This window comes from Giraffa tippelskirchi, chromosome 10 (genome assembly GCF_054371585.1).
Source record: "Giraffa tippelskirchi isolate mGirTip1 chromosome 10, T2T-mGirTip1v1.2.pri, whole genome shotgun sequence".
In the NCBI taxonomy this organism is placed as follows: domain Eukaryota; kingdom Metazoa; phylum Chordata; class Mammalia; order Artiodactyla; family Giraffidae; genus Giraffa; species Giraffa tippelskirchi.
This window is the reverse complement of record NC_137284.1, coordinates 125,944,599-125,971,482: the sequence shown is the minus strand read 5'-3', so window position 1 is coordinate 125,971,482 and position 26,884 is coordinate 125,944,599. Positions and strand designations below refer to the sequence as shown.

At 42.2% G+C, this 26,884-nt stretch overlaps 1 protein-coding gene and 1 long non-coding RNA gene across 2 annotated transcripts in view; one reads left to right on the top strand and one right to left on the bottom strand.

The window, feature by feature from the left end:
• The window catches only part of POU6F2 (POU class 6 homeobox 2), a 496,249-nt gene extending 477,289 nt beyond the window's left edge, over positions 1-18,960 (top strand). Inside the window, exons 8-10 of the mRNA XM_081537443.1 lie at positions 5,260-5,428; positions 14,792-14,960; positions 18,456-18,960. Of these exons, the coding sequence (XP_081393569.1) occupies positions 5,260-5,428; positions 14,792-14,960; positions 18,456-18,960 (843 nt within the window). The remainder of the gene's footprint in view (positions 1-5,259; positions 5,429-14,791; positions 14,961-18,455) is intronic.
• The window catches only part of LOC145524706 (uncharacterized), a 114,872-nt gene that overhangs the window by 23,570 nt on the left and 64,418 nt on the right, over positions 1-26,884 (bottom strand). The window lies entirely within an intron of this gene.

Sequence of the window (26,884 nt, the reverse complement as noted above, 5' to 3'; positions counted from 1 at the left end):
AGGTGGGTTCTTTACTACTAGCACCACAGGGAAGCCCCTAAAATGCCATATGATTCTCCAAATCCATCTGTTTTTTTCAAGTAAAAAAATATAGTCACCAGTTTTTTCCCAGCCGTTAAATCACTAGTTTCCAATTTTTCCTTGGAGCCATCCAGAATGAGACACAAATAAGGTATTTCCACCCATACAGGATCTAAAATAGTCATAAGGGTTTCCTAGAGAAAGGAAATGTGTGTCAGTTCAGTTCAGTTCAGTACAGTTCAGCCACTCGGTCATGTCCGACTCTTTGCAACCCCATGAATCACAGCACGCCAGGCCTCCCTGTCCATCACCAACTCCTGGAGTTTACCCAAACTCATGTCCATCGATTCAGTGATGCCATCTAGCATGTGTGTCAGTGACTCCACTACAAAACAGACCTTTGACCTTCCAGCCACACTTCCGGGCATCTCACCTCTCTGGTCCCCTGGTCGCTCCCAGTCAAGCTCAGCTGACAGAGCACATGCTCCCTGCCCACCCTAGCCTGGAATGCCTTTCCCACCTCTTCTGTCTGGCAAACTCCCACCACCATCCCCCTGCCCAGGGTCCCTCCTTTGTGAAGCTCCCGTTTATCATTCTTTCACCTCAGTTTTCCCCTCGCTCCATTCACTGTCATCAATCTATACTGTCTACACCTGAAAGGCAGGCACCAGACTGATTCAGCCTTGCTCAGGACCCAGCCTATGCTGCGTGCTCCATCCATCATGTTTAACTGCTGCCAAATGGTAGTGTTTCCCTAGCAGGGACACCAAATTCCAGAGTCATGCTCCCTGAGGAGCCCAGCCCAGACCCTTCCATGGCTTTCCGATTCTGTGTCTTCTGCCATTTTCAAGTATGTTCCAAACCAGCACCTGCCAGCAGTGTGGCTAGAATGTCCACAGAGCACTCTCTTCCTTAATTCTCTTTCTCTGTTAACCCCTTCCTCTGCACTAAGATGCAGAGTTCTATCATGTTCTAGATATGATACCCAAGGGAGTTTTCAGCCATCAGAATTTTTCAAAATTTTAGTACTCAAAATTTTTCAAGTTAGATTGTCCTGAGGTCAACCCTGAACCTTCCAGCAAATTTAACACCTGCACAGTTGGCCATGTCCACTGTAGAATGAACTCCTTGATAACATTCAGGTATTCTTTATGTCCTCCTAATTATTAAAAGTTCTTACCAAATCTAGGCTCTGGCTTCACTTGTCTAGATGCAATAAATCTACTTTCTTTATCCTTTTTCTAAGACAAGATCCTTCCAAAACCTTAAGTGGTCCCTCAACCAGCAGCCTTAGCCTCATTTGGGAACCTGTTAGAAATGCAGATTCTTGACTCCCAGCTGGACCTACTGCACCAGATACTGTGGGGGTAGGGTCCAGGGATCTATGTTCTAAGAGCCCTCCAGGTGATTCTGAAAGTGCTTAAATCTTGAGAACCACTAATTTCATTTCTTCTGCACCCACTTTGCCTTTACACGTTTGGAAAGTTTCTTCTCCCCCCTACCCAAATGAATTTCTCTATATTTAATCCCATTTGAATTTTATTGTTTATATAAATTAACTTTTTCCAATTCATCTATCACATTCTGGTTCTTCATTTTATCCCATTTTCCAAGGTGCTTGTCACCTCCACTTATTTTTATATCAATCGTGAATTTAATTAGAAGATGCTTTATTCCAGAAACTAAAATATTGTTAAGTATATACTGTGTTACACAAGGAAGACAGATGAGGAGCACTGGCACAGAAAATCCAGAAAGCCTTCAGAGTGTGCTTATATCTATTTTTGTTGAATACAGTAAACATCAGCAGGGCCAACCAACACAAACAAACCAACAAACCCAGCCTATGAGATGCAGTGAGAAGTGTAAAGCTTAATGGACTCTGAATCCTATTTCTGCCTGTCTCTCATCCCCTGTGTGGGATGAACATCCCCACACCCTTCTCTCCTTCCCTGGACAAAGCAAAGCCCCAGGCTAACACGAACCGCCCCTTCCTTTCCTCCTTTTTGGTAGACTTTCCATGCCTGTATTAATTTGCTAGAAATGCCATAACCTTAAAATCTTGATTCAAGTAAGAACCTTTTAGAATTTTTATGGGTTATTCTGAACTATTTGGTTGAATGCTGGAAGGTAACCAGGACCCCAGTGTTCTAAAAAAAAGTGCTTATTTCCTTTGGACAAAATACATCTTTCTTAGATTCTTAGTTATCTTAGATTCATCTCTTTCTTTGACTGTGTAGACATAGAACAAACTCTCAATAGAGCTATTTTGTTTTCCTCTAGAATTCTTTCTCTTATGTAGACTTCTAAGTGAGACTGAAGCCTAGTAATTTTTCTTTACTGAGTTGTGTATGAGAAAAAGAAATTTAAATTGATTATTGTCTTATCCAGTTCCTTGATGGTACTTTGCCACACCCAGGGCCAATAAAATATTGATGAAATGGTAAAACCAAAGACTAGCTCATGATTCAGTAACTCAAAACTGTGCAAAACTTTTGTCAAGTAACAATATTTAGAAGGACAAGTCAATAGGTTAAAAGGGGTAGACTGACATGCAAATATCCATCACATTTTATTAAGCAAATTAAAAATAGATTTAATCTTCAGTGTGTGTTCCTACAGAATAAAATTTAATGGATTCGATTGTTGATTATGTGCTCAGCAGACTGGCTAATTACTTTAGGCAGATGCTTGTTGCATATTAATTTGAGTTCCATGTCAATTACAACTACCTTACTTCACAATCTTAGCACAATGGAGTAACAATGAGGATGTTCCCTTGAGATGTAATTCCAGGAAATTGTGGAACAGGACAGCCTGGCATCCTGGAAAGAGCCCTGAACTATGGGGCGACAGCCTGGATTCTAAGGCAGACTCATGGTCTTGGGAGAGTCACTTACTTCCCATAATCATGCCAGCTATATCTTCTGCATAGAGCTAGCCTGTGAATCTGGAGAGCAAAAGCATTACCACGCGGTGGGGTTAAGGGCGGGATGGGAAGGGAAATAGGTCCCTAAACACATTTCCAAAGTAGCACATGATTAACAACTGTTTCAAACTAGAATGTTAATTGATGGTTAAAAACACTTTAGGGAATTAAAAAGACTGTCAATCACAGGTGTTGGTGATGCTGCACAGCAAGTGGAATTCTTATACATAGCTGGTGAGCATATCAAAGGCTCCAACCACTTTGCAAATCAGTTTGGTAGCTTCTTTAAAAGGTAAATGTGCACTTAAGGTATGACTCAGTCATTTCCACTGTTCCACTCCTAGGTATTTACATATAAGAAATGAAAACACAGGGATACACAAAGATTTGTCCGTAAGTGTTTATAACAGCTTTCTTCATCATAGCCCCAAACCGGAAATAACCCAAATGTCCATCAACAGATGAATGCATGGACAATCTTTGACATAGATATGCATACAGATGTATAACAATACTATATATATATTTCTCAGCAATTAAAAAAATGATTTTCTGATATATCCAACAAAACTGGGTAAATCTCAAAAACAGTATCTGAGCAAAAGAAGTCAAATGCAAAAAGAGTACATACCACACAATTCCAGTTTTAGAATTATGCCAAATGAGTACATGTGGCAGAAAGGAGCGTAGTCCCTGTCTGGGGCCGGGAGTTGAAAAGTTGATTACAAAGGCAATTAGGGAATTTTATAGAATGATAAGAAGGTTCTATATCTTGATAATATGGTGGTTTCACAGATGTATACATTTGACAAAATTCATCAAACTGTATGCATAAAATGTATATATTTTATTATGTATAAATTATATCTTGATAAAGTTGAATAAAAAAAGTGAACACACACGCACACACGCTGGGAAAAGCATAGACAAATGTGAAGTTGAAATCTCCAGGCTGACTCTCAGATCCTGAGGAAGTGGTCAAAGACCAGTGCCTGTTTTGTAGTTGGCTCTCTTTTCAGCAAAGTTCAGGGCCTGGCCTGATTCCACTCCCAGCCTGACTTCCTTTTATTAAAAACCTTTTTTGAAAACCTGCCTACACCTCTGGGAGCTGTGATGATGGACATGAAAGCACTCTGGAAAGTACTCTGTCTAACCTCTGGCTAATCAACAGAGGTGGCCACTGCTGAGGCTACTGGTGCCCTTGTGCCAGGCCTTGGGCTGTCATTCGCGTCAGCTTCCTAGAGGGTCAACACATGGATGGAGAGAGACCCCTCCCAGGTGTCCAGGTGGGCCCAGAACCTGTGCCTGTGCTCCTTTTCTCTCTCCTTCCTCCCTTCAGTCGAGGTTCTCACCTCCCAGAACAATAGCACTTTAATAACCTGGAAAGAAGTCATGAATACAATGACCACCTTCCTTACGGCACACTAGACTTGAAGTGAATTCTGACTTGTGGCGCTGTGACTAAGAGCTCAGGCGCAGGGATCAGACTTCATAGGTCTGGAGACCAGCTCCTCCACACCTGCCGAAGGAAGAAGCCAAATCCTTTAAATTCTCTGTGCCTCAGCTTCCCTGGTGGTAAAAGAGGGCTCAGGATAATACCCACTCCACAGGCTGATGTGAGAGTTTTAAATGAGAGGGCATGACAGTGCCAAAGTGTTGGCACAGTGTAAGAAAGTGACAACTAAGAGGGACAAATATCAATCGATACATTTGTCCTGACTGCCCCCATTTCTCTCTTAATTTCGATAGGATCTTAGAATTTTTTTCCCAGCTCCACAGTAATACACCCAGACTCTGGTTTGAGAGAGCAGGAAGTTCCCATACACACTCAGCCTAAATTGGAACTTTCCTAAAAACACCAGTTACATAAGACAAAATGATTGGGCACAACCCACCTTCGATCTTGAGTCTTGTGGTCTAAGTTGATGGCAGGTGTTATAGTTTATCTATATGTACTCGAGAAGCCTATCAAGCACCCTGGAATTGCATGAACAGGCAGAAAGAGTCCAATCACATGTGGCAGTCAAGAAATGTAGACAACTAGATGCTTCAGCAAGCCAAGTAGGGAGTTAATATATTTAGAAATACTAATAAAATGCCTGTCGAGGCAGCAGCCACATAATATATACCAAAAAAAAAAAAGAAAGAAAACAAAACCCTGCCTGTTGTGCAGGCAGGATGTGCATTATTCCAGAGAAGTATATATTCTTAGAAATAAAACTATTCAGCCCTGATAACACTTCTATTCCCTGGCATTTTCCTCCTAATTTTTCATGCCTTTTTGTATTTTTTTACATCCCTCTGTGTAGCTCCACCAACCCTCCCAGACGTCAGTGGGTCAAGCAGCCTCCCAAAGCAGTCTTCTGCACCTGGCTCACAGCCAAGCATCCATGTCTCAAAGCCCCGTCCGGCAGGCTTCCTCCTCTTCCTCCTCATCCTCCTCTTCCTCAGCTTTGAGCGTGGGCCAGTTAGTCAGCAGTAAGTATCCTTTCTGGCTCGGTTAAATCATGGTGGCCTTCTTGTTGCCTAATTGCAATGCCTCTCTCTCTCTCTCTCTCTCTCTCTCTCTCTCATCCTTCCTATCCCTTCCTCCCTCCTTCTCCCTCTGATCTTTCAAACAGAAGAGAAGTTTCCTGGCACTGGTAGATCAATATTGGGATAAGGTCCATGCCCAGGGCCAATGGTTCACTGGGGAAGCAGATACCTCCACACCCCATCAATGAATGCATGGAGGGGCCGTTTCCACCCCAAAATGCCTTCTGATGGCGCTGAGTCAGTCTGGCCACTTCAGAAGAAAGAAACTGATCAGCTTTCAGGGTGTGAGCCACATAGCTCAGAACTGAAATAACCAACAACATGCACTCAGCCGGCAGGTCAAGCTGCTTTTCTGTGTGTTTGAAGTCCCTGCCATTCTATTTGTAGGTGTCAGAAGAAATAAAAGAGAGTAGTGTGCCTATGGGCAGGTGGTGTGTGCACCAAAAGCTGCCCCCAGAGGTGCGAGGGGGAAGCTGCATGGGCTGGAATCTGATGAGAAACCTCTGAACAACCGTTCATAAAATAACATGTGCCTGCAGGTCTGCTTCCCTGAGCAGGCCATGTAGACGTATTTTAGAAATGGTAAGTGGCCGTAGGGGAAGACAGCATGTGTATCAGATGCAAATAGAAACGTGCTGAGATGAATGTGACAATGATCTAATTTAATGTTAGTTGTTCACCTTTAGCACAGTTTTTACCTATATATAAAATCACAGAATAGTGCATGAATTATAATTCTCCAGGCACCAAAAATCCAACAGCTACAGGTTTGAAGGGCTACAGCACTGCAGAGGCATCTGTGGCACAAAACAAGGATATATGTGAGTATCTGTGTTTGGTCAAGTGTCATGAGTGACCTGTTACAACAGAAATAGTAGGGATTCTCCATATCATGGGCCAAGTCTAGAGATGCAAGGCAAAATGGAGGGTTGCTGTGTCTCCATCACACACACAGGCAAGCCCCCCCAAAAATATACATGTACATATATACATATGCATGCATATATGTATGGATGGCACTTGGTTCCGTCTTGCCATTTGTCTCTAGCTGGGCAGGGAAGGATTAGCCTTTTTCAGAAATCAGTTACAGAGCTACTTAATGGACCAAATGAAATTTCATTTACACAGAGGCCAGTGGGACATTCTATGTATATAATGAGTGAACCACAGTCCATGTCCTTGAGAGAAAATATTAAAAACTGGGGAAAAGAGACTCCTTTACCACAGGCACTTAAGGCAAGAAACTCCAAACTCATATGCAGAGCCTGAATGAGGTACCTTCTCTGGCAGATACAAGAAGGTCTAGGAGTATACCTACCAGGGTTTGGACTTTACACAAACCCATTGCTGGGCTTATGACTGCTACAGATTTTGAGCATCTTGAGCATTTTGAGCATAAACCCAATATAGAATAAATAATACATGGAACAACTTCTGATACTGATTATTCCCCAGCAAACTTCTGTTTAAGATTTCATTTGTGGACTTCCCTGGCAGTCTAGTGGTTAAGATTCCATGCTTCCACTGCAAGGGGTACAGGTTTAACCCCTGGTCAGGGAACTAAGACCCCACTTGCTGTGTGGTGTGGCAACAACAACAACAAAAACGACTTCACTTGTAGAGCTTTCAAAGCACTTGCAATATTTTACCTATTTGAATACTCACAAAAAGTAATATAAATTATCATTTTCAGATACTGATGCTGGCATCAAATAGATCCTGCAAAATACAACCCATCTAATGTCAGAGAGGCCAGATTCAGTTGAGAGACCATGACATTCTCTGACAAATCTCCTGGGTGACAAAGCCAAGATGATAACCCAGGCAGTCGGATTCAATGGGTCATACACATTCTACACACCATTGCTACTTTAAAAAGACAGGATGCTTTCACATAAATTTTATCCACTGCAATTTGAATGATAAAATACATCAAATCACCTAAATATTATTCAGGTAATTGTTAAATGCCTGAACCCATATCTTATAATTAAACCACAGGATTTTTCTCTGAGCCAATATGAAGAGAAACCCTAGACAACTTTCATATTTTGAAATTTATATTCAAGCATGCAATATGCATTTAAAATTACTTTTGTCTAAGATTAAACTTTGCCAACTTTGCAGATAGGCTAATGTGGGGAGACCCAACCCTATATTTAAGATGTAATTGTTATATACAGGTTAAACTATAGGAGGGAAAACGTGTTTTAGTCAGAGGATGTCAACTTAAAAATTTTAAATGTGGAAAAAAAAACAAACTTACTTTTTGAGCACCACATGTATCTGAGCACAGGAATAGAAACAAAGAAAAAATAAGCAAGATGTGATCCCTGCTCTCGGGGGAAGGTCATGAACTGATAACAAAGCAATACAGTTACAACAAAGGGAAATAAATGCTATGGTCAACATATGAATATGGTCTATGGCAATACAGTAGATGGTGATCTCAGTTTTGGAGACTGAGACAAAACAGAAGGACATCTGAAGTAAATAATCCTTCAATTAAGTTGAACGGTTAAAGGATCAACAAATCCCTCCACTAAGCCAAAGCCATAGTTTGAACCAGGTCAAACCGGATTTGAACCTATGGTCAAAATCTTGGTGAGTGAACCTTCCTAAGTCATAGTCAAAGTGGCCTGATTCTGGACAACCTGCCATTGCTTCAAATGAATGGGAGTGGGTGGGGCATCCATAACCTGCCCTACTCCAGGCGAAAAAATACAGAGTTAATACCAAGCATGCATGCATGCTGGGCTTCCCAAGTTGCTCTAGTAGTAAAGAACCTGCCTGCCAATGCAGGAGACACAGGAGACTCGGGTTCGATCCCTGGGCTGGGAAGATGCATGGCAACCCAGTATTCTTGCCTGGAGAATCCTATGGACAGAGGAGTGTGGCAGGCTACAGTCTGTAGGGTCGCAAAGAGTTGGACATGACTGAAGCAACTTAACACACACCCTCCATTATCTGAAGAATAAGATTAAACAGAAATGTGCATGTTAAGTTACTTCAGTCGTGTCCAACTCTCTAAACCTATGGACTGTAGCCCCCCACGCTCCTCTGTCTATGGGATTCTCCAGGCAAGAATACCGCAGTGGGTTGCCACGCCCTCCTCCAGAGGATCTTCCCAACCCAGGGATGCACATTCCTTAAAACATCTGCATTCTTGTTCATAGCACTGCACAGCCTGCCCTGTGTCAAACCTTGCTCAGTCTCCACAGTCACCAGGGGTAACTACAGGTTCCATAAGCAGAGCTTTTGCAAAGTCTAGAAGAGTCAAACAAATGACAAAGTCCCAAACTAACTTAAGATTTACACAGTACTTTTCAAAAACAAGTAGACATGGGACTTTTGTATTCTTTTCTGGGTTTGGTTTGGCTTTTCAGGACAAAAAAGCCAGGCTTTTCTGGGTTTGGTTTGGCCTGTAAACTCAATTCTCAGACAGCAAAAGGACTGAGAGCTAATATCAAAAAAACCCAAACTATAAAGTGAACCTAAAGATGCCTGGTGCTAAGAAATTTTTTAAAAACAACAACACAAAAAAAGATTGTCACTTATACCATTCACATCTGAAGACTGAATTGTATCTGCTTTGAAAATGAACTTTTCCTGCTACACAGAAGTAACAATATGGTAGTACTGTATGCCATAAAACAACCCTGATTCCTTTGTGGACTCTCCTCTTTGAAGTTTGCATGCTTAAGGATCCCAAACAACTAACAAAATAAATTTTAAAAAAAGATGCCTGGTGATAACGACGGCACAGTGGGACCCCCGATTCACTTGATCAATTTCACGCCATTTTCTACAGCTCAATAAAGTCACCACACTGTAAGCAGGCTGTTCTCCCAAATTACATTGCACATTCCCAAATGGTTTCTTATGTCTCAGAAATATTTGGTAAATATGCCCATTTTTTGCTGTGAGAGTAGCACTAAAAAGCAGATGGATCTTTAGAAGGCAGTGAATTCAGACTTGGCACCTTCTTTATATTAGATATGTGTTTCTTCTGTAACAATCCCACAAGCAGAGAGTGTAGAAGGGGCATGTGGGTGGAATGAAACTGTTGGACCCTTTTAGCAACCTCTTATACTGATGTCCAGGGGAACAGTTGGAAGGAGCTAAATTTTGAAAATTAAACAAAATAACAGTCCTGGCCCATCCTGAGCACTCAGTTCAGTATGGGCTCAGTGACCAAGCAATCCAATTCTACAGAACAGGTTCGTTTTCACACACTTTGCATTTAGCTCCCATGAAAATCTTTTATTGTTCAGCCCATACATTCCAGATTTGGGAAATGTCGTCATTATACTTAAGGGTTGCTGCCAACATTCAATGCCAGTGTAATATAAGTCTCTGGGTGAGCCAATCCTACATAGGCTGATCTTCTGGCTCCTTTAGCAAGGCTCAGATTCAAGGCAAAGCCTGGAAGAATTGCTTTCTGACTCTATTTAACACTGAGTAGGTCAAAAAGTTCATTCAGGTTTTTCCGTTAAGACGTTACAAAAAACCTGAACTTTCTGGTCAATCCAGTGTATTGGGCCGACTTAATCTGGAGCAAACTTCTATAAGAGATGCATTTGCTCTTTCTTCCCAATGCAGAGAAATACCAAGTTGGGTTTCCCTAGAGCTGGATTCAAGGTTCTGGATTCACTTCTGGGGGGACCCGAGGGTTCTCTCTGAAGTCCCCGTCAAGGAGGCCTGAGATTCATCCTTAGAATTAACCCAACCTCCACAGAGCCAGGAGAAGGGATGACACAATGGAGAAAGGAAACCCAGACTGCCTGATCTCAGGGTGGACTGTCAACCTCTGGGCCAGATTGAGAGCTACAGTGACCTTCTAGAGAAGCTTCCATTTACCGTTCACCATTCATCTCTCATTTCCTCTCTTCAAACAGAAAAGCATATAACCATTAATGAAGGGGAACTGTCCAACAGTCCAACAGTGGAGAGAATACCTCAAGCACTTAAGACAGAAACTTTAGAACCAGAAAAAAATTGCATTAGTTTTTTTATTAATTCAAAACATGTTATGGACACCTTCTAATGCATTCTCCCAATGTGGGAAGACAAGTCCCACATGTTGCAATCAGAGTAAAACTAATATTCATCCATGCATACACTGTCTTGCACAGGTCTTGGGAACCATGGAATGAAACCATCATAATACATTTGCCATCTGATTTTTATGAATGAGAACAACAATATAAAGAAAGCCAAGCAGCTCATCTCCAGCAATCAACAAATTGCACAAACAATGAAATACCGATTTTCCCTCCCCGGGCCTTTGTCCAATAGACCATCACCCTGTTTCAATTTCACCACAATTCTTATCTTATCAGCTCTCTAAGTAGAACCAGGAAAAAGACAAGAGTGGGAAATGGGTGAGACGAGGAAGAAGATGTGATGAATGTTTGTTTGGGGTCTCACAGAACTCTGTGGACTCAGGGGGCCAGGCACCCACCTCTCTGAGCTTTTTAGATAATACACACAACTGCTCAGTGCAAGCAAGTAAGAGGTCATAGCTTTCTTTGCAACCCTGATTATTCTCAACAATCTGGTCAAGAGCAACCTGCACAATCACACATATGGATTTCATGGCTGGTCTCAGGGAACAAGTAAGGAGATAAACAATAAAGGCAAGGAAGACATAAGCTGGAAGCATCTTGCACAAAATTGCATCTGAAATCATAAACCTGCCTGGTACTGCACTGCCAACTCAGGTGGACCCTGGGACTACAGTCGACTCCAGAAATCCTTCCAGATTAACTCCCTTGCTTCCTGTTGGTCTAGAGATGGGGCTAATGTAAGACAACAAATTTACTTCCCTACCTAGCTTTGCTCAGAGAAAAACTCTCCCCTCAACTCCAGACTCCACTGGCCACTCAGCCCACTGACTCCCAGACATTTGTCACTTGCTATGAATGGTGGAGCCGGGAGTGGAGGCAAGGATAGGGCGCCTACTGAGTAGTCTTTCTGGCCCATCATCTTACAAGGTGGTAGAGATCTCTGTGGAGTGGAACCTGGTGAATAACGATGGTTAAGCGGAGTGGAGCCATGCAGTGGATGCCACATCCAGACTCGACTGGCCACAACTACAGAGAAACCTTCTGACCCTGGGGTCAGTAGGTCCTCTGCATCAGAGTCGCCTGTGGTACCTGTTAAAAATGCATGTCCCAGGTCTTAACAGGTGACTTCTAGACCTACTGAATTAAGAAAACCACTGTCCTGGGGACTTCCCTGGTGATCCAGTGGCTAAGACTCTGCACTCCAAATGCAGGAGGCCCGGGTTTGATCCCTGGACAGGAACCTAGATCCTACATGCCACAACTAAGACCCAGACCAGGCAAATAAATTAAAAAAGAAAGAAAGAAAAGAAAACCACTCTCCTAAAGCCATGTTGTTACAGGAAAGTGTCCAGCTTCCATTTCTTCATCCTCGGTTTTGAACCTCCACTGCTCATACTTGCAAAGCCACCAGCTCCTCTTCCTTTTCTCTTGGAGAGAGGCTAAGCCCCCTCTCCTGGTGCCCCTGTGCTGTTCTGTACCAAGTGTCCCTCTCTGTTCTACACCAGAGCTTCTTGACTGTTAATTTACTATTGCCTCCTCCCTCCACAAGGAACTCGTTTAGACTTTTCTGTCCTAGCTGGCCCCCTTCCTCAGTGAAATGTTAACACCACAGGTATGCCACACAATGACTCTGTTCACATACCTCAGCCCTTTGCGGGAGTGCAACAATTGTGCTACCTAAGACTTTTCCACCTTCCCTACCGCCACCTCAGAACCAACTTCCATGCCCTTGGGAATGCATGCTTTAAAGGCAGGGTCACAAGACAGGCTCAGCAAGGCAGAAGGTCCGAGGAGGGCTGGAGGCAAGGATGCAGAGGAGCTGAATGGGCAGCCTGAAGCAGGGCCAGCTGATTGTGCCCAAGTGTAAGTGTGGACCTTGTGGACCAAATCTCCTGACGTTTCAAAGAAAAAAATGACAAATCTAAATTTTTCTTTCGAAATCTCCCAGCGTTTAATGTTGTCAAGTAGTTCCCCCAAATTGTACGCACTCAAAAACCTAAGTTGTCTTTGTAAGATGTTCATTTGCAACTCCTGCTCTAGGAATCTTTAAAGGAAGAAACGCAGCAGAGGTTCTAAACTGCTACGTGCATGGATGGGACTTCCCATAATCGTCAGCAAATCCTCCTAGCTGCTCCAGGGGCACTGCGGGTGGGAATTAAGGTCCAGAGGGCAGCCCTCACCAGGCACAGCCTAAACAAATCTCCATTAACCAAGTGATGCCAGGTTTCCGGGTCAGTTGGGAGAGAAAAAGCGGGATTATAATTAATCTCAACAGCCAATCAGTTTTATAGTCATCTTCTGCCCTGTCCATGGACATGGATTCTCTTTATTCTAAACTGAAATATTCACCACTCACAACACAAGCTCTCCCTCCCCGTACCGAGCTCCCTGCAGGCCCCCACCGTGCTCGGCTCCTCCCCACACCCATGCCTGTCTGTACCCTGCTCCCACGGACCAGAATATTCTCTGAAAGCTGCCCACTGGGTAAGACCCAGATGAATCCTCTCTGCTGTCACCTCTCCCTTCTCATAAAATTTTGGTGTGGGTGCCACACTACTAGTTCTTAACTGTAGGCAACCTGGTATTTTTCTCTATTTCTCGTTCATAATGTTGAGCCCCAACCCCCTGTAGACAGCAAACTCCATAGAGGCTGGACCTGCCTCTTCTCTTTCTCTTGCTCCTTCTCTCCTATTAGGATTCCCAGTAGTCACTTAAAAAATACTTAGAGGGAATTCCCTGGCAGTTCAATGGTTAGGACTCTATCGATACTTTCACTGCTTTGGGCCAGGGTTCAATCCCTGGTCAGGGAACTAAGATCCTGCAAGCTGCGCAGCCAAAATCAAAACAAACAAAACATAAAGAAAAAAGGAGAAATATTTAGAGACTAAAGGCAGTGATTATACCACTTTTCACACATCTTTCTTCCATGAAATTATGCTTAGTGGCACGTGAAAATTCTACAGGACTTTGTTTTTAATGAGAAGATAGGGTACAGCGTACACCTTCACGACTGATTTTACTGACAGATTCCATTTGCCCTGCAATGTGAGAACCTGTACAGGAAGCTGCAAGCCAGCCCCCCCACAAGATGTTCACATCTTTATTTCAAGGTTCTTGCAAAATTGACCCTGGGGGTACAAATGTTTATTTCTTTTCATGATAATAGGAGTTTCTATAGCCCTAAACCCAGAAGACTGATAGAGTCCACCCCAGGTCCTTAGACAAGTCCTGGAATGGACTGAAACTGGTGGGCGATTGTGCAGAAAAAGGAAAAGAAAAACTTCTCCCCTAAGTCCAGGGGAGAGGTGAAGAACAATAGAGTCAGCTTGCAGGGAGAATGGCTTCGCTCCAGGCAGGATGGAGCTGCACTTTGAAATCTTCCACCATCCCAAATTCATGCTGTCTCCAGCTTGGTGTACGCTTTCCTTTATCCAGGGATCAGTAGCTGGGGGGTGGGGGGTGGGGGAGAGAGTTTCATTCTCCAGCTGTTGTGTCATTTCCCTTGATAAGTCCTAAATTGACTGCGTTATCTGGCACCAAAGGAGCCTTCCTGCGGTGGGCATTTTTTATTATGTGCCCTTTCAGGGGACAAAGACATCTGTGTCAGTAAATTGCTATGGGGCGGTGGGGGAGGGGCAAGGGACAGTGTTATTCCCACAGCTTCATAAGTATGCTCTTCTTAGGGGCTAATGTGAACACAAGAAATTAGGCATCTGTGAGCCTGGCTGCAGCGATGATCAGGTAAAGGGAAATACAAAATACTGTTTTTTTCCAAGGGCAATTTTTAGCACTGAACAGTCCAGTTAAGACATATCAAATAGAAATCTTTTCATCTTTCTATTTTTGCATGATATCTGAACATATTTATGGGCAAAATGGAGTTGCACTCCCCCATAACTGGTCCCCCCGCCGCCCGACCCCACTGCCTCCACCCCTGGCACTGGTAGTATCTGCTAAGCTCTAAGGAACTCACTCTTGTATTGTAGAAGTGGCAGGATGGGTTCACTGTGGTTTTCATCTGGGACAGAGCTATCTCAAAGGATGACTGGTGCAGGTGGAAATGAGTTGACGATAGGGGCTTGAGCTCCACTCCAGGGAGACAAAGAACATTCTACCATGTGGCTTCCCCACCGCTCTGCTATTATAAACCGAGCCACTTTCTCATCAGCCGTCATGAACACATAGTACTCGGATGTGCGTTGATGTATTGATCCTATTTTTAAAAACATCTCCACAGATCCTCAAACGGCTGCGGGTGAGGTGGATGGGGTTAATCTGGAGGAGATCCGAGAATTTGCCAAAGCTTTTAAAATCCGGCGCCTGTCCCTTGGCCTGACCCAGACTCAGGTGGGCCAGGCCCTCAGTGCCACAGAGGGCCCTGCGTACAGCCAGTCGGCCATCTGCAGGTAACCCGTGCCCGCATGCTGTCACCTCTCCCAGCCGGCCTGGGCCTCGTTTGTCCTCTCGGCTCAGCTTTTCTTCTTCGGGTGGGCAAAGCTGGAAGGGTAGAGTGTGGGATCGAAGTTTGGGGTAGCTATGTGTTGGGATTGGTGATGTTGATGGAAATGAAGTTGCTAAAGCAGATTTGGGGGGCTGGCTTGATAATGCCCATCAACTCACAAAGAACTTCCAAGGTGGTTTCATTGGAAATATATCTCCCGTCGCCCCACCCACCCCTCCACCTCCCCAGGGCCAGAGGCTTCCTTCGGGACCCACTGCCCTACACAGCTGAGATTCACTGTTTCCTGTCTGTGGACTGATGTTGTAAAGCTGCCAGTCCCAGATGGTGTTAACACTCTCATCATTTCTGCTTCGGAATGGCTCTCTAGATTTTCTAAGAAAACACGACTTAAAAAAAAAAAAAGAACCATCTTGTTAGAAGGATTTTTCTAACTCATCTCACCAGACACAACTTTAAAAGCATATTTTTAAAAAGAAGCAGCTGCTTTACATAGATCAGAAAAGTGTAGTGCGAATTTGGCCTAACCTAGCCCACTCCCTCCTCAAATTAAATACATAAATGACAGAAGCCAGCCTTGGTTGTGTTTGAGTTGATCTGGGTCAAGCCGCCAGAAGCGGACCCCGCGCATGCATGTGTGTGTTGCACTAATCCCATGTTTATGCATGAGGTAACAAAGGCACTTCAGTAAGAGCTTTTTCCTCTTGGGCAATGTCTTATGAGTCCTCCTCCATCAGGAAAAGCCAAGAAACCAACTCTAAACTCATTTAAGTGGATTTTGTTCTTGGTGATCCATGAAATGCTGTCTTTTTATCTGCTCTTTATACTTTTAATGTATTCCCCAAAGGACGGAAGTGTACTTTTCCTGCAGTTTAAGACTAAGGTTATAAATAACATCAGTATGGGGTAGTAGCTTGCAGCTCACATTTTGCTCAATGATTTTCCATAAAACCCATTGATTGTTGTTAAATACAAAAAGCACCATAGGATCCTCTCACTTCTATGGTCTCCCCTACTGTTTTTTCTTATAAGATACCTCCCTGTAGAAAATAACCTTTATTCAGTCTATACAAGGCTACTACTGCTGGGAAATTTGTTTCCAGGCTTGTATATGTTATTCCAAACTACATGTACCGAAGCATCAACACTAACAAGCAGCATCAAATGATATGAATACTGTTGCTCCCTGTTGGGAAACATTAATTTTGTTTCATCTCGACAGGCTGGTGATAAAGGCTGCCACAGGTTTTGAAGTTGTTGCCCATGTGCTATTGTTGCTAAAGTCCTCTTTGGCTTATTTTTAGTCCTAAAATACAATTTTCTTTTCGTGGTTGAAGTGCGGTGTAAGGTTTTCACTAACACACATAGGGTTTCTTGGGCATTCCTAATCAAATATGTTGATTTCTTAAATCTCTTTTGGAAGCCAAAAAACCTATGGCTGAAATGAAAAGGTGACTTGGGGGGTATTCACTGTTTAATAGAAAATGGCAGATGGGGACTTTGGGGCCCTTTTCTAGCTCTTAGTGTTTCAACAGGGTAGTTTTTGGAGCTAACTACCAAGGGAAAAAAAAAAATGGACGTCTTGAAAGAGACCAAGATCTGACAATGGAACAACTCCAGTTAATTTAAAGTGTGGGGAGGACTCTGCATCTGCACACTCTCTAGTGTTACTCTCCCCTTATTAGCTGCAGGGACTCCCTAAGGCTTTGACAAATGCCCCCACATCAGAGACACAGAGGAAAACACACCATCAGTAAACTGGACATCCTTATCACAACCTTTATGCCTCACACCACAGTGCTGTAAAGCCTGTTGTCATACTATCAAGACTTTCCCTTTGGGAGTTTTGCAGCAAATGATGGTAAAGTGTGGTATGTGGCAAATGAACACAACAGTGAGTGCTTTAGCAGAGCCTGCCACAGTGAGCAGCTCATTAAATGATAATAAATAATTAGTTCATTTTATAGTGGAAACAAAATGTACTTCTTTCCTCTTTGACCAGCCAAAATTTGGGAGTTTTTTTAAATAAACAACTTCTTGATCTACATGTGGAAGGGAATGTTACGGGAATCACATTAAAATTTGATACTATTGGTGCTGCTTATCACAACATAAGATATCTAAAATGGGATGCCAAAAAATAAGATTAAGGCACATAAAGGAAGCCTATCCTTTTGTGTCCTTTTGCAAGCATCCTCCTAAAACATGCTGTGACAAGAGCAGGTTCATTTTCACTCTATGAAACAGTCAATTGTAATAAGATGCACTCTGCAGTCAGAAGTTTGTTTTTCAACAGCATTAAACTCGAAAAGATAGAGGAGAATGCTATGGATCCAAAGTTGTCATCCTGGAGGGTTGTGCATTTAGTATTAGAATAAACTAACAAACAAAAGGAATGGGTACTGTATTTCATTGAGAATGTGTATGAATTTGATACCAGGATGACCTCTTAAAACACTGTATATAACTTTGTCCAAGATGCTTCATATTTTTTTAAGTCAGTGCAGCAAAGAATTGCTGATGGCAATTGATATATAGAAGACCTCATTTACAGAAAATGATATCATTCAAGTACAGTTTGCAGATATAGCACATTAAACACAGCTTGATACCCTGGTGCAAAAGTACACCATTACACTGGACGGTGTTGAAAGGCCTAAGGAGGCCCTAGTACTTCCAGGGAGTAGGGGGTGTTCATAGTAATTACAATGTGTCCAGCTGTTTGAGTCCAACAGTAGAGTAGCAAGGGGTTATGTTTTACCTGAAAAGGGAGCATGTTGTTAACTTACATATGGTGAAAATTGTTTGTTACTAGAGAGAGACAGAGATGGGAGAAGGCTTGGAGGAAGAGAAAGAGATTAAAATGAGACACAAAACAGAGATGAAAAGAGAATCATAAAAGAAACGTGTCCCAGTTGCCATCACTGATGATTAGAATAGATAGAACATTTTTTATCACCAAGTCAATGGGGGGGGGGGATTGAAGGAAACCAAATGGAAAACATACAAAGAATCATTTTAAGCGAAAGAACATGACAGCTCTTGTCTTTGATGTCACTTCCTGGCGTTAATTTTTGCCTTAAGGATTCTTAAGTTTGGGGGAAATGGTGCTGGGTGGATTCGAAGCAAAGCTCAGATCTCAAGCATTTTCAGGAAAAAGATCTACGAGTGGTTTTTTGTTTCTGTCATGGTGGCTACTGTGTTGTGCTGTGTCCACCTGTGCTCACCTGGTCCTCATGTGGGTGTGCGGGCTGCATGTGGGGGGCATGAAGCATGCAGGTGGTGGGCGCTGGCTTGAGTGGGGTGGGCTACCTTGCAGCTGGCTGCTTATCTGGAGTGAATTCGCTCTGCCAGTCAGTCAGGCAGGCAGGCAGGCAGGCAGAAGGCCCACCCTGGCAGAGGACTCAGTGTAAGACTGTTCTTTCTCAATTTTCCCCCCCAGACACACCATCCTGAGAAGCCACTTTTTCCTACCACAGGAAGCCCAAGAGAACACTATAGCTAGCAGTCTGACAGCCAAACTGAACCCTGGCCTTTTGTATCCTGCCAGGTTTGAAAAGCTGGACATCACTCCTAAAAGTGCCCAGAAGATCAAGCCGGTGCTTGAGCGGTGGATGGCTGAGGCTGAGGCCCGCCATCGAGCAGGTATGCAGAACCTGACCGAGTTTATCGGGAGTGAACCGTCCAAAAAGCGCAAGAGGCGCACCTCCTTCACGCCCCAGGCCCTTGAGATCCTCAATGCCCACTTTGAGAAGAACACACACCCCTCTGGGCAGGAAATGACCGAAATTGCCGAGAAGCTGAACTATGACCGGGAAGTAGTTAGAGTTTGGTTCTGCAATAAGAGGCAAGCCCTGAAGAACACGATTAAACGCTTAAAACAGCACGAGCCAGCCACGGCAGTCCCTCTGGAGCCCTTAACAGACTCGCTGGAAGAAAATTCGTAAAGAGACACCCACTCAAAATCAGAAAAAAAAATCCACGGAAACTAAACTCCACCCTTGGGACTTCATCCCATAACCACCCCCTCCCCACAAAAAGAAAAAAATTACATTAAAAATAAATTTTAAGATAGCCCCAGTCATCACCCTTGTAAGTAAAAGACAAAGAAAATTACCAAGTGGACAGGATGGTTTATACGCCTCCATGGGATTTTCCAAAAAAGAAAAAAAGGATTTTTTTGAAAATTTTTAAACAAGGAGTACACCACATTGCAGGTGTTGGGGGGAGGATAGGTCCCTCCCCAACCTGTCTCCCCAAAGCCAGTTTTTTTAATGGATTTAAAGCAAACCAAATAACCACAAACTCTTTTCTGTACATTATGAAAATGTGAACACATTTTAAGGAAAAAGAAAAACAACTAAACCAAAAAAAAAAAAAAAACACCACCACCAAACAAACAAACGAAAACTTTTCTCTGTTCAAAGCGAATACAAGCCTGCCACCTGGAGGAGGGACTATGGACGGCATTCTTTCAGGTTCTAAGTGCTGATTCACTATGAAACCTATTAACCAAAGTCAGAAACACTGCATTGCAAACGCGACCATGAGTCTATTCTTCTCTGCCTGTCAAGTTGTGTTCTGAGATTTTACATTTGTACTTAATGGAAAAATAGCAAGCCTGATTTCTCCCATCTTTCCTATCTATTGTCACCACCTGTGGGGTGGGCGCCATTGTTGAAGCCATTCTGTAAGGCTCACTATTGGTTTTTATTTAGGGGGAGGGTTTTTGTGTTTTTTTGGTCTTAGTTTGTGGGGGGCGGGGGGCATCCTGGATCGTGTGCCAAAGCATCCGTTTCTTTCTTCTCACTATGACCTGTGGGTTTGAGAAAAGAAAATTTCTCACTTTCCTCCATCTCTCCATCTCTCCCGTGTGTGGCTACCAGGGTCTGCCAGAAGGCCACAGAGTGGGCACGGTGTCTTTCCACCCAGACCCCCGTGAAATGCAGGAGAGACTCCAAAATATCTAGGGCTTTGCTCAGTGAACTATCAACACTGGCATAAGCTGTAATTGTGCTTACTGTCCACACCAGAGCTTGGGATTTTTCTCAGTCTGTTGGCCACGTACATGGAGAGCTGACCAAAACTAATTTTGTAATATAAACATAAGCTGCACATTTGGTTCAATACTTACGTATATGTTATGCTTCTGTGCAAAGCAATTTCTCTCAGAAGTCTGATAGCCAAAGAAATGTCTCAAGATTTCAGTCAAAATGCACACATAGCATGCATACACCCATATACACACAAAGAAAACAGGCCAAAAAGAGAGAGAGAGAGAGAATGACTGGACTGTTAAAGGCCATCGAGCATCCTGTAAATTCCATCTTTTCTGCTACCACTTTCATTCCAATAGCGATGGTAGACTTTTTCCCAGGAGTTGGGGAAGAGCGATTATTTGGGGATATACAAAGGCAGCAGAGAGTTGGCAGATGCATTAAACAATGGGAATTGCAGCTGGGTTCTTGAGGGGATAGGAAGTTTTAACAAGGAAGTGCCTCCACTAACAGGAAAAATATAGAAGTGGGTTATCGAGCACATCAGAATAGCCTTCACACTTAGAAGTAGAGGATAATTCCACTTTTCAAAACAACCTACTCCAAAGATCTGTGGGAGAAAATAAGCTAATAAGTCGGAAGGGAAAGGTAAGATGTGAGGATGGCAGTGCAGATGAACACTTGGGACCTGCAGTTGATGTTTTCCGCAGGGAGAGGCAAAAAGTGTTCCATTATAGAAGTGGGCAAAGAAGAGTGTCAGTTTCCCTGCTGTTGATATGTAAATATTCCTGAATAATTAATTAATAATTAATACTATCTAGAAGTAAGTAAATTCTGAAAGTAAAAACCTCAAGTTGCCCAACTGATTAGAAATGCCATCTTCTTCCCCTAACACACTCCCCTCCCCTGTAACAGGTTTGAGTTTCTTCTACCGTTTGACCTCTGTGCTGGTGGAGTCAATTCAATGGTTTAACTGTCCCCACCCTATGCCCCCTGCCTAGATAATTCATGCAGGAATGAGGAGACCACCAGAAAGAAAACTCTCAATGAAACACAAGCTTGTACAGCTGTTTCCCTTTCTCTGATCTGATGCTAATTGGACCACAGCTAACTTGATCTTCAGTGCCAATGACATCCTGGTACCCATTTGGCCACCTCAATAACTGCACAAACACTAACAACGCAGAAATCCAAAAATGTATCGATTAAACAGATTTTGTATTCTCCTAGGACCTGCTCCAAATTCCATCAAGAAAAGCTCCCCAAGAAGAGAAGTTAACAAGATAACATATGATGGATGCTAAATGTTTAAACATATGCCAGCAGCACTTACATAAGGCCTGCTCAGTTCGGAGATCTATAATTGGGAGGGTATAACTAGGACAGTGAAAATATAAAATAAAATAATCTTCCAGAGTGGAATAAAAAACAAATATATTCATCCCACAGTCGTAAAACCATTCATGTGCAGTGATTTTTTTTATAGTTTTATAATTTTGTATTGTTTTATAAATTATTTATAAGGTGTTGTAATGCTTCTTATATTAATTTTTTACAGATAACTTTTTTGCTACAAGGCATAAAAAGGTGCCTGAACAGATTCTTAGGAATATAAATTATACTGTGTAACTCATAAGTCTTTGGGACCACACCTACTGCTTAATTTTATTACTGCATTTCATATTTCCACTTGTAAGCAACTTCATATGCCAGTAGCATTCAAGTGTCTTTTAGGTTTCCATGAACTGAAGGTTAAGGTTGCCACTAACAAAAGTAAAAGCCACTTCAGGCATATGTGATTGTATTTCAAGCTTCAGTATTTTTCTTACGTATTTTAAAATGACTGTCATCTTCATTTTCTTCATTGTTTAATGAAAAAGAAAAAATGACTGATGTTATACTTGACACTTGTTTGTGTTTTTTTCAATCAAAAAAAAAAACATTGTGAACAGTTGAGAGTTTTAATTGCATTGCAAGGTTTTTGGTTTCTTTATGTTGTAGTTGCACACATACACACATGCACGCACACACACACTCCACAGAAAGAGAGAACAAAAAAGCAAAAGGAGCTAGGGAAAAAAAAAAACAAGTAGAGGTGTATCAAAGAACTCAAGCTATAACCAAAAAGAATTGTAAAATGCCTTTGCTCATCTTCTCTACGCTGGACCAAAGCTCAATATTTGTAGGTATATGCACATTGTATAGATATGGCTAAACGTTGCTGACAATCTTGCAATACTAAACTGTTCCTATTTTAAGAAAAAAAAAGAAATACAAACTGTTCATCAATGTTTTACCTCAGCACTCTACTTGTACCCAGTTAATGATCAAGTTTAAAAAAAAAAATGGAGAAAAAGGAAATTGATTTTCATTTCAAGGTTTGACTGGAATATCTGTTTGGATAACATTTTGTAATGAGCTTTTTGTCACGTGATTTGCCTGTCTTCAACTTGAAATTCTGTGAGGCACAATTTGTTTATTTGTTGTTAAGGAGGTGATTTCTTTTTTTTTGTCCTACGTGCTGTGATCCAGACTGGTTACCAGAGTCACTGATGAGACATGGCAAAGAGAGCTGCTTTCTCTGCACCTGGAGCAGGCAGCAGAAAGGAGGGCAGGAAAACAGACTGGGTTGTTTTGAAAAAAGCATCATGATGAGACATTGACATGATGGACTTGTGACCAAGAAGCCAAACTGGATATTTAAAAGCTCCTTACTTGCTCTGACATTGAAACCAAAGCTGATTTATCTGCACAGGTTGCTTAATGTTTAAAAAAAAAAAAAACTGACAAAACTGTACTTAATCTAGAGCAATATCTGTATGGTCAGTTAAGCTGCACTTTGTGTATTTCTTAACAGCTTCAGATCTGTCACTTTTAATTTGTACCATAAAAAAATAAAGAATTGTTTGACATGAGCTTCTAGGCTAAAGGTGTCTTGAACTCAAGATAGGTAATTTAAATTGCAATCCTGGAAATAAGTATGTGGTACAATCCCAAATGTTATGGAGGGGTTTTGTGACATACTAGTTCATATCATGATTATTTAAAGTTTTCAAATGACAAACTATTAATAATTCACAATATATGAGTTAGGACTCCTTTGATTGCAAATTATAGAAATCCGACTCAAACTTATTTAAACACAGTCTGGGAAGTCTGGTCAGGGACATCAAACACAGCGGGACACAGTGGCTCCGAGAACATCATCAGCCAGTCCTCCTAGATTTCCGTCTCAGGTGAGAGCGCCCAGACGTTGAGTCACACATCTGTCTCTAAACCTGGCACTGTATTGGGGATGATGTACTTGAATCAGCCACTCAGGGTCCCAGACCCACTCCTGTCTGTGGTAGTTGGGATGGGGCCTAATGACGACAACCCTGAAGGACCACCAGGATAAAGGAGGAAGTCTTCCTGAGAATCAGAAGACAGAAGATGAGAAGCCATAAAAGACAGGCAAACCCCAGAGACATCACAGTCTATGACTAACAGCCAGTTGTCTGCCAAGTATTACAGTGAATTCTACTGGAAAGGAGTTTTGCTGCTCTTAAGCAATGCCTTGTAATTGTATGTTTTGGAAAAATGTTGGCATTTAGAAGATGCTCTTGCTTCAAGTTTTATATGGGTAGGAGAGATGAGTTAATGTTGCTATGTAATTTACTAATTCAAAGGGAAAAAGAAAAATCTGGCTTAAAAATACCAGGAATTTTTTTAAATTAGAATCACTATCTCTATACTTTTAGTAATGCTTAGCAAACATTTCTTATGCTACATAGAGATCCACATATCAACTTTACGTTATGGTTGATAAGAAGTGCTTTGGGGAAAGCAGCAGAACTAAAACTCCCAAGTGCCCATAAACTGCAAATGGACAAGGAAAGTGCCAGGAAACTCCCAGACTAACTTTAAAGACGAGCAGAAAAAAAAAAATGCTGATTCTTCTGCCCTCGTGGGTGGAGAAAGACAAAACAATCATTTTCAAGCTTTGTTTCCATCTAAAATACTCCAAAAGGATTCTAGGCTAAGGTCCTGCCTATGATTATACCTATTATTATGAAATATGTTTGACTTAGGAAATTATGAAATGTCTTCTTTAAAAAAATGCCCATCATTTAAATTCTATCATTCCATGTTCCACAGATATCTGCTAAGCACTTCATATGTGCCAGAAACTTCTATGTGCTGAGGACTTATAGCACATAAGAGAAATAAACAAAAGGAATCCTTGCCTTCAAGAAACTCACATTCACTCTGCAAAAACAGTAATATTTCTCCATAAATGAGAATCATCGCATGCTTTTTATACTGCAATATTTTACAAATAAAATAAATTTCAAAATTAAAATTATGAAAAACAGTTCTGAAGCTGCCTTTGAAACAGCCAATCAATGGGTAGAAATAGCCTCAACTTACAAGACAATCACCGGTACCTGTTTTAAGTGATTTTTAAAAGCTGTTCCACTAAGAATCTTTCACTAAACCAACCATATACACATAATCTATTCAGTGTCAGTCCAGTGGGTGGATGAATTTTGTCAAAAATCCACGATTGGAAAGAATTTAGAAGCTGCTGCTGCTGCTGCTAAGTCGCTTCAGTCGTGTCCGACTCTGTGCGACCCCATAGACGGCAGCCCACCAGGCTCCCCAGTCCCTGGGATTCTCCAGGCAAGAATACTGGAGTGGGTTGCCATTTCCTTCTCCAGTGCAAGAAAGAGAAAAGTGAAAGTCAAGTCGCTCAGTCATGTCCGACTCTTAGCGACCCCATGGACTGCAGCCCACCAGGCTCCTCTGTCCATGGGATTTTCCAGGCAAGAGTACTGGAGTGGGGTGCCATTGCCTTCTCCGAATTTAGAAGCAGTCTGTCATAAAAGAGTTGAAACTAGCCCTCTACTAACACACACAGGTCCAGATGCCTCATCCACTCACTCTTCCACCCTTTGAAAGGCATCCAAGTAAACAACTCTTCTGACCCATTCGACTGATCTACTGAACTATGTAGAAAGCCATGCTTAGGAGAAGAAGATGGCACCTAAGGAGATTTTCAGGATATTGGATGAAACTCTATCTAAAACATATGTGTTTTCTTTAAGTTAGATTATGGACATAAGTTACCCGCTTCTTGATGGACTTTCTCCTTCTGTTTACTTTGTCCTTATTAATAGTTCTGTCAGCCATGCAAAATAGAAGACTGCAAGTCATCCTGATCCCTGTACACACACACACACACACACCGGTTCACACACACACACACACACACACACACCGGTTCTCTGGAAGTCTGGGAATTCGGTCTCATGAATTTCTTTTGACTTGTCTCCTGGCCTCCAGCAGCCCCCTGGCCCCCAGCTGCCACTACTTACTTAGTTCAAACCCACCCACCTCTCACCTGGACCATCAAGATAGTTTCCTCCCAGTCTCTCTATTCATCAAGTACTTGCCACCAGAGAAATCATCCTAAAAGGTCAATATGACCATTATCTCTCTTTTATTTAAAATCTTTCTAGTGTTTACCATTGCCTTCAGAATGAAAAACAAACTCCAGCCTAACACAGAGTGTCTTTTACGATCTGACCTTTGTTTACTTTGAAAACCTCATCTCTCATCAATTCCCAGTTCATCCTAGCCTCACCCAACTTTCTAAAATTTCTCCAATGCTCAAAGCACTTTCGGTGCTGTTCCTTCTGCTCAGAAAATCATCCATTAAACCATTGACTTATCCACCTTCTACTCATTCTTTAAGACTCAATTCTGTTCAATTCCACAAATAGTTATCGAACTTGTGCTATGTGTCAGGCCCTGTGCTGCCTTCATCACAGCACTACTGAGTCTGCATGTTTATCAGTAATCACTCATGTTTTTCAACATCCCTGCCAGACACTGCTGAATGACCTATAGACTCGGCTTATAGATAAGTGTAGTATGGAAACATATTCTTTTAGCAAGTTGTCATTTGTGTGCAGCAGATCTTCCTTGTCCAATAAGAGTAACAATAATCTCATATTTGTATAAGTTTTCAGAGGTCTTTCTTGTACATTCTTTTATTTGCTCCTAACATAAGCCCTTGGAAGTGATGATTTCTATTTCATAGACTAAAAATTCAATAAACTTAACCAATACTCCAAAGCACAAGAGTAGAGCTGGCATTTGAATACACCAATAATTAAAGTATTTGCCAAGATGAATACACACTAAACTCTGGTGAAATGGTGTCTGACACCCCCTACCCTGTCTTTGAATCCCCTGTGTAGAGTACAGTACATGATATATGATACATTTCAGGAGAGTCTTACTGCTGTTGATGATAAACTCCAATTATCTAACTACTAAGTCCACTGTGATTTAGGTAAACATAGTCTGAATGATGAGTGCTTGGCAGAAATAGTAAACACTATTCAAAGGAAAATTAGAAATGCCTATACATGTTGTGTGCTTCCATATTAGGGGCTCCAGATAAGAATGCAGAGAGTTCTAATCATTCCAAAGGCAAATGAGTTGAAGCCAGTAGAAAAGTGAAGGAGAAAGTCAATGAATCCTACAGGTTATTTGACTAACCCCATCAGCAAGTGATGGGCTTCCCAGGTGGCACTAGTGGTAAAGAACCCACCTGCCGACACAGGAGACCTAAGAGACCTGGGTTCGATCCTTGGGTCAGGAAGATCCCCTGGAGAAGGGCCTGGAAACCCACTCCAGTATTCTTGCCCCGGAGAATCCCCATAGACAGAGGAGCCTGGTGGGCTACAGTCCATGGGGTCACAAAGAGTTGGACACAACTGAAGCAACTTAGCACATATGCAAGTATAGGCAAGTGAAGAACATGCAATAAGTGTAGAAACAGGAAGCTAGCCCGGGACCTAGACTGGTGGGTCTACTCCAGAAC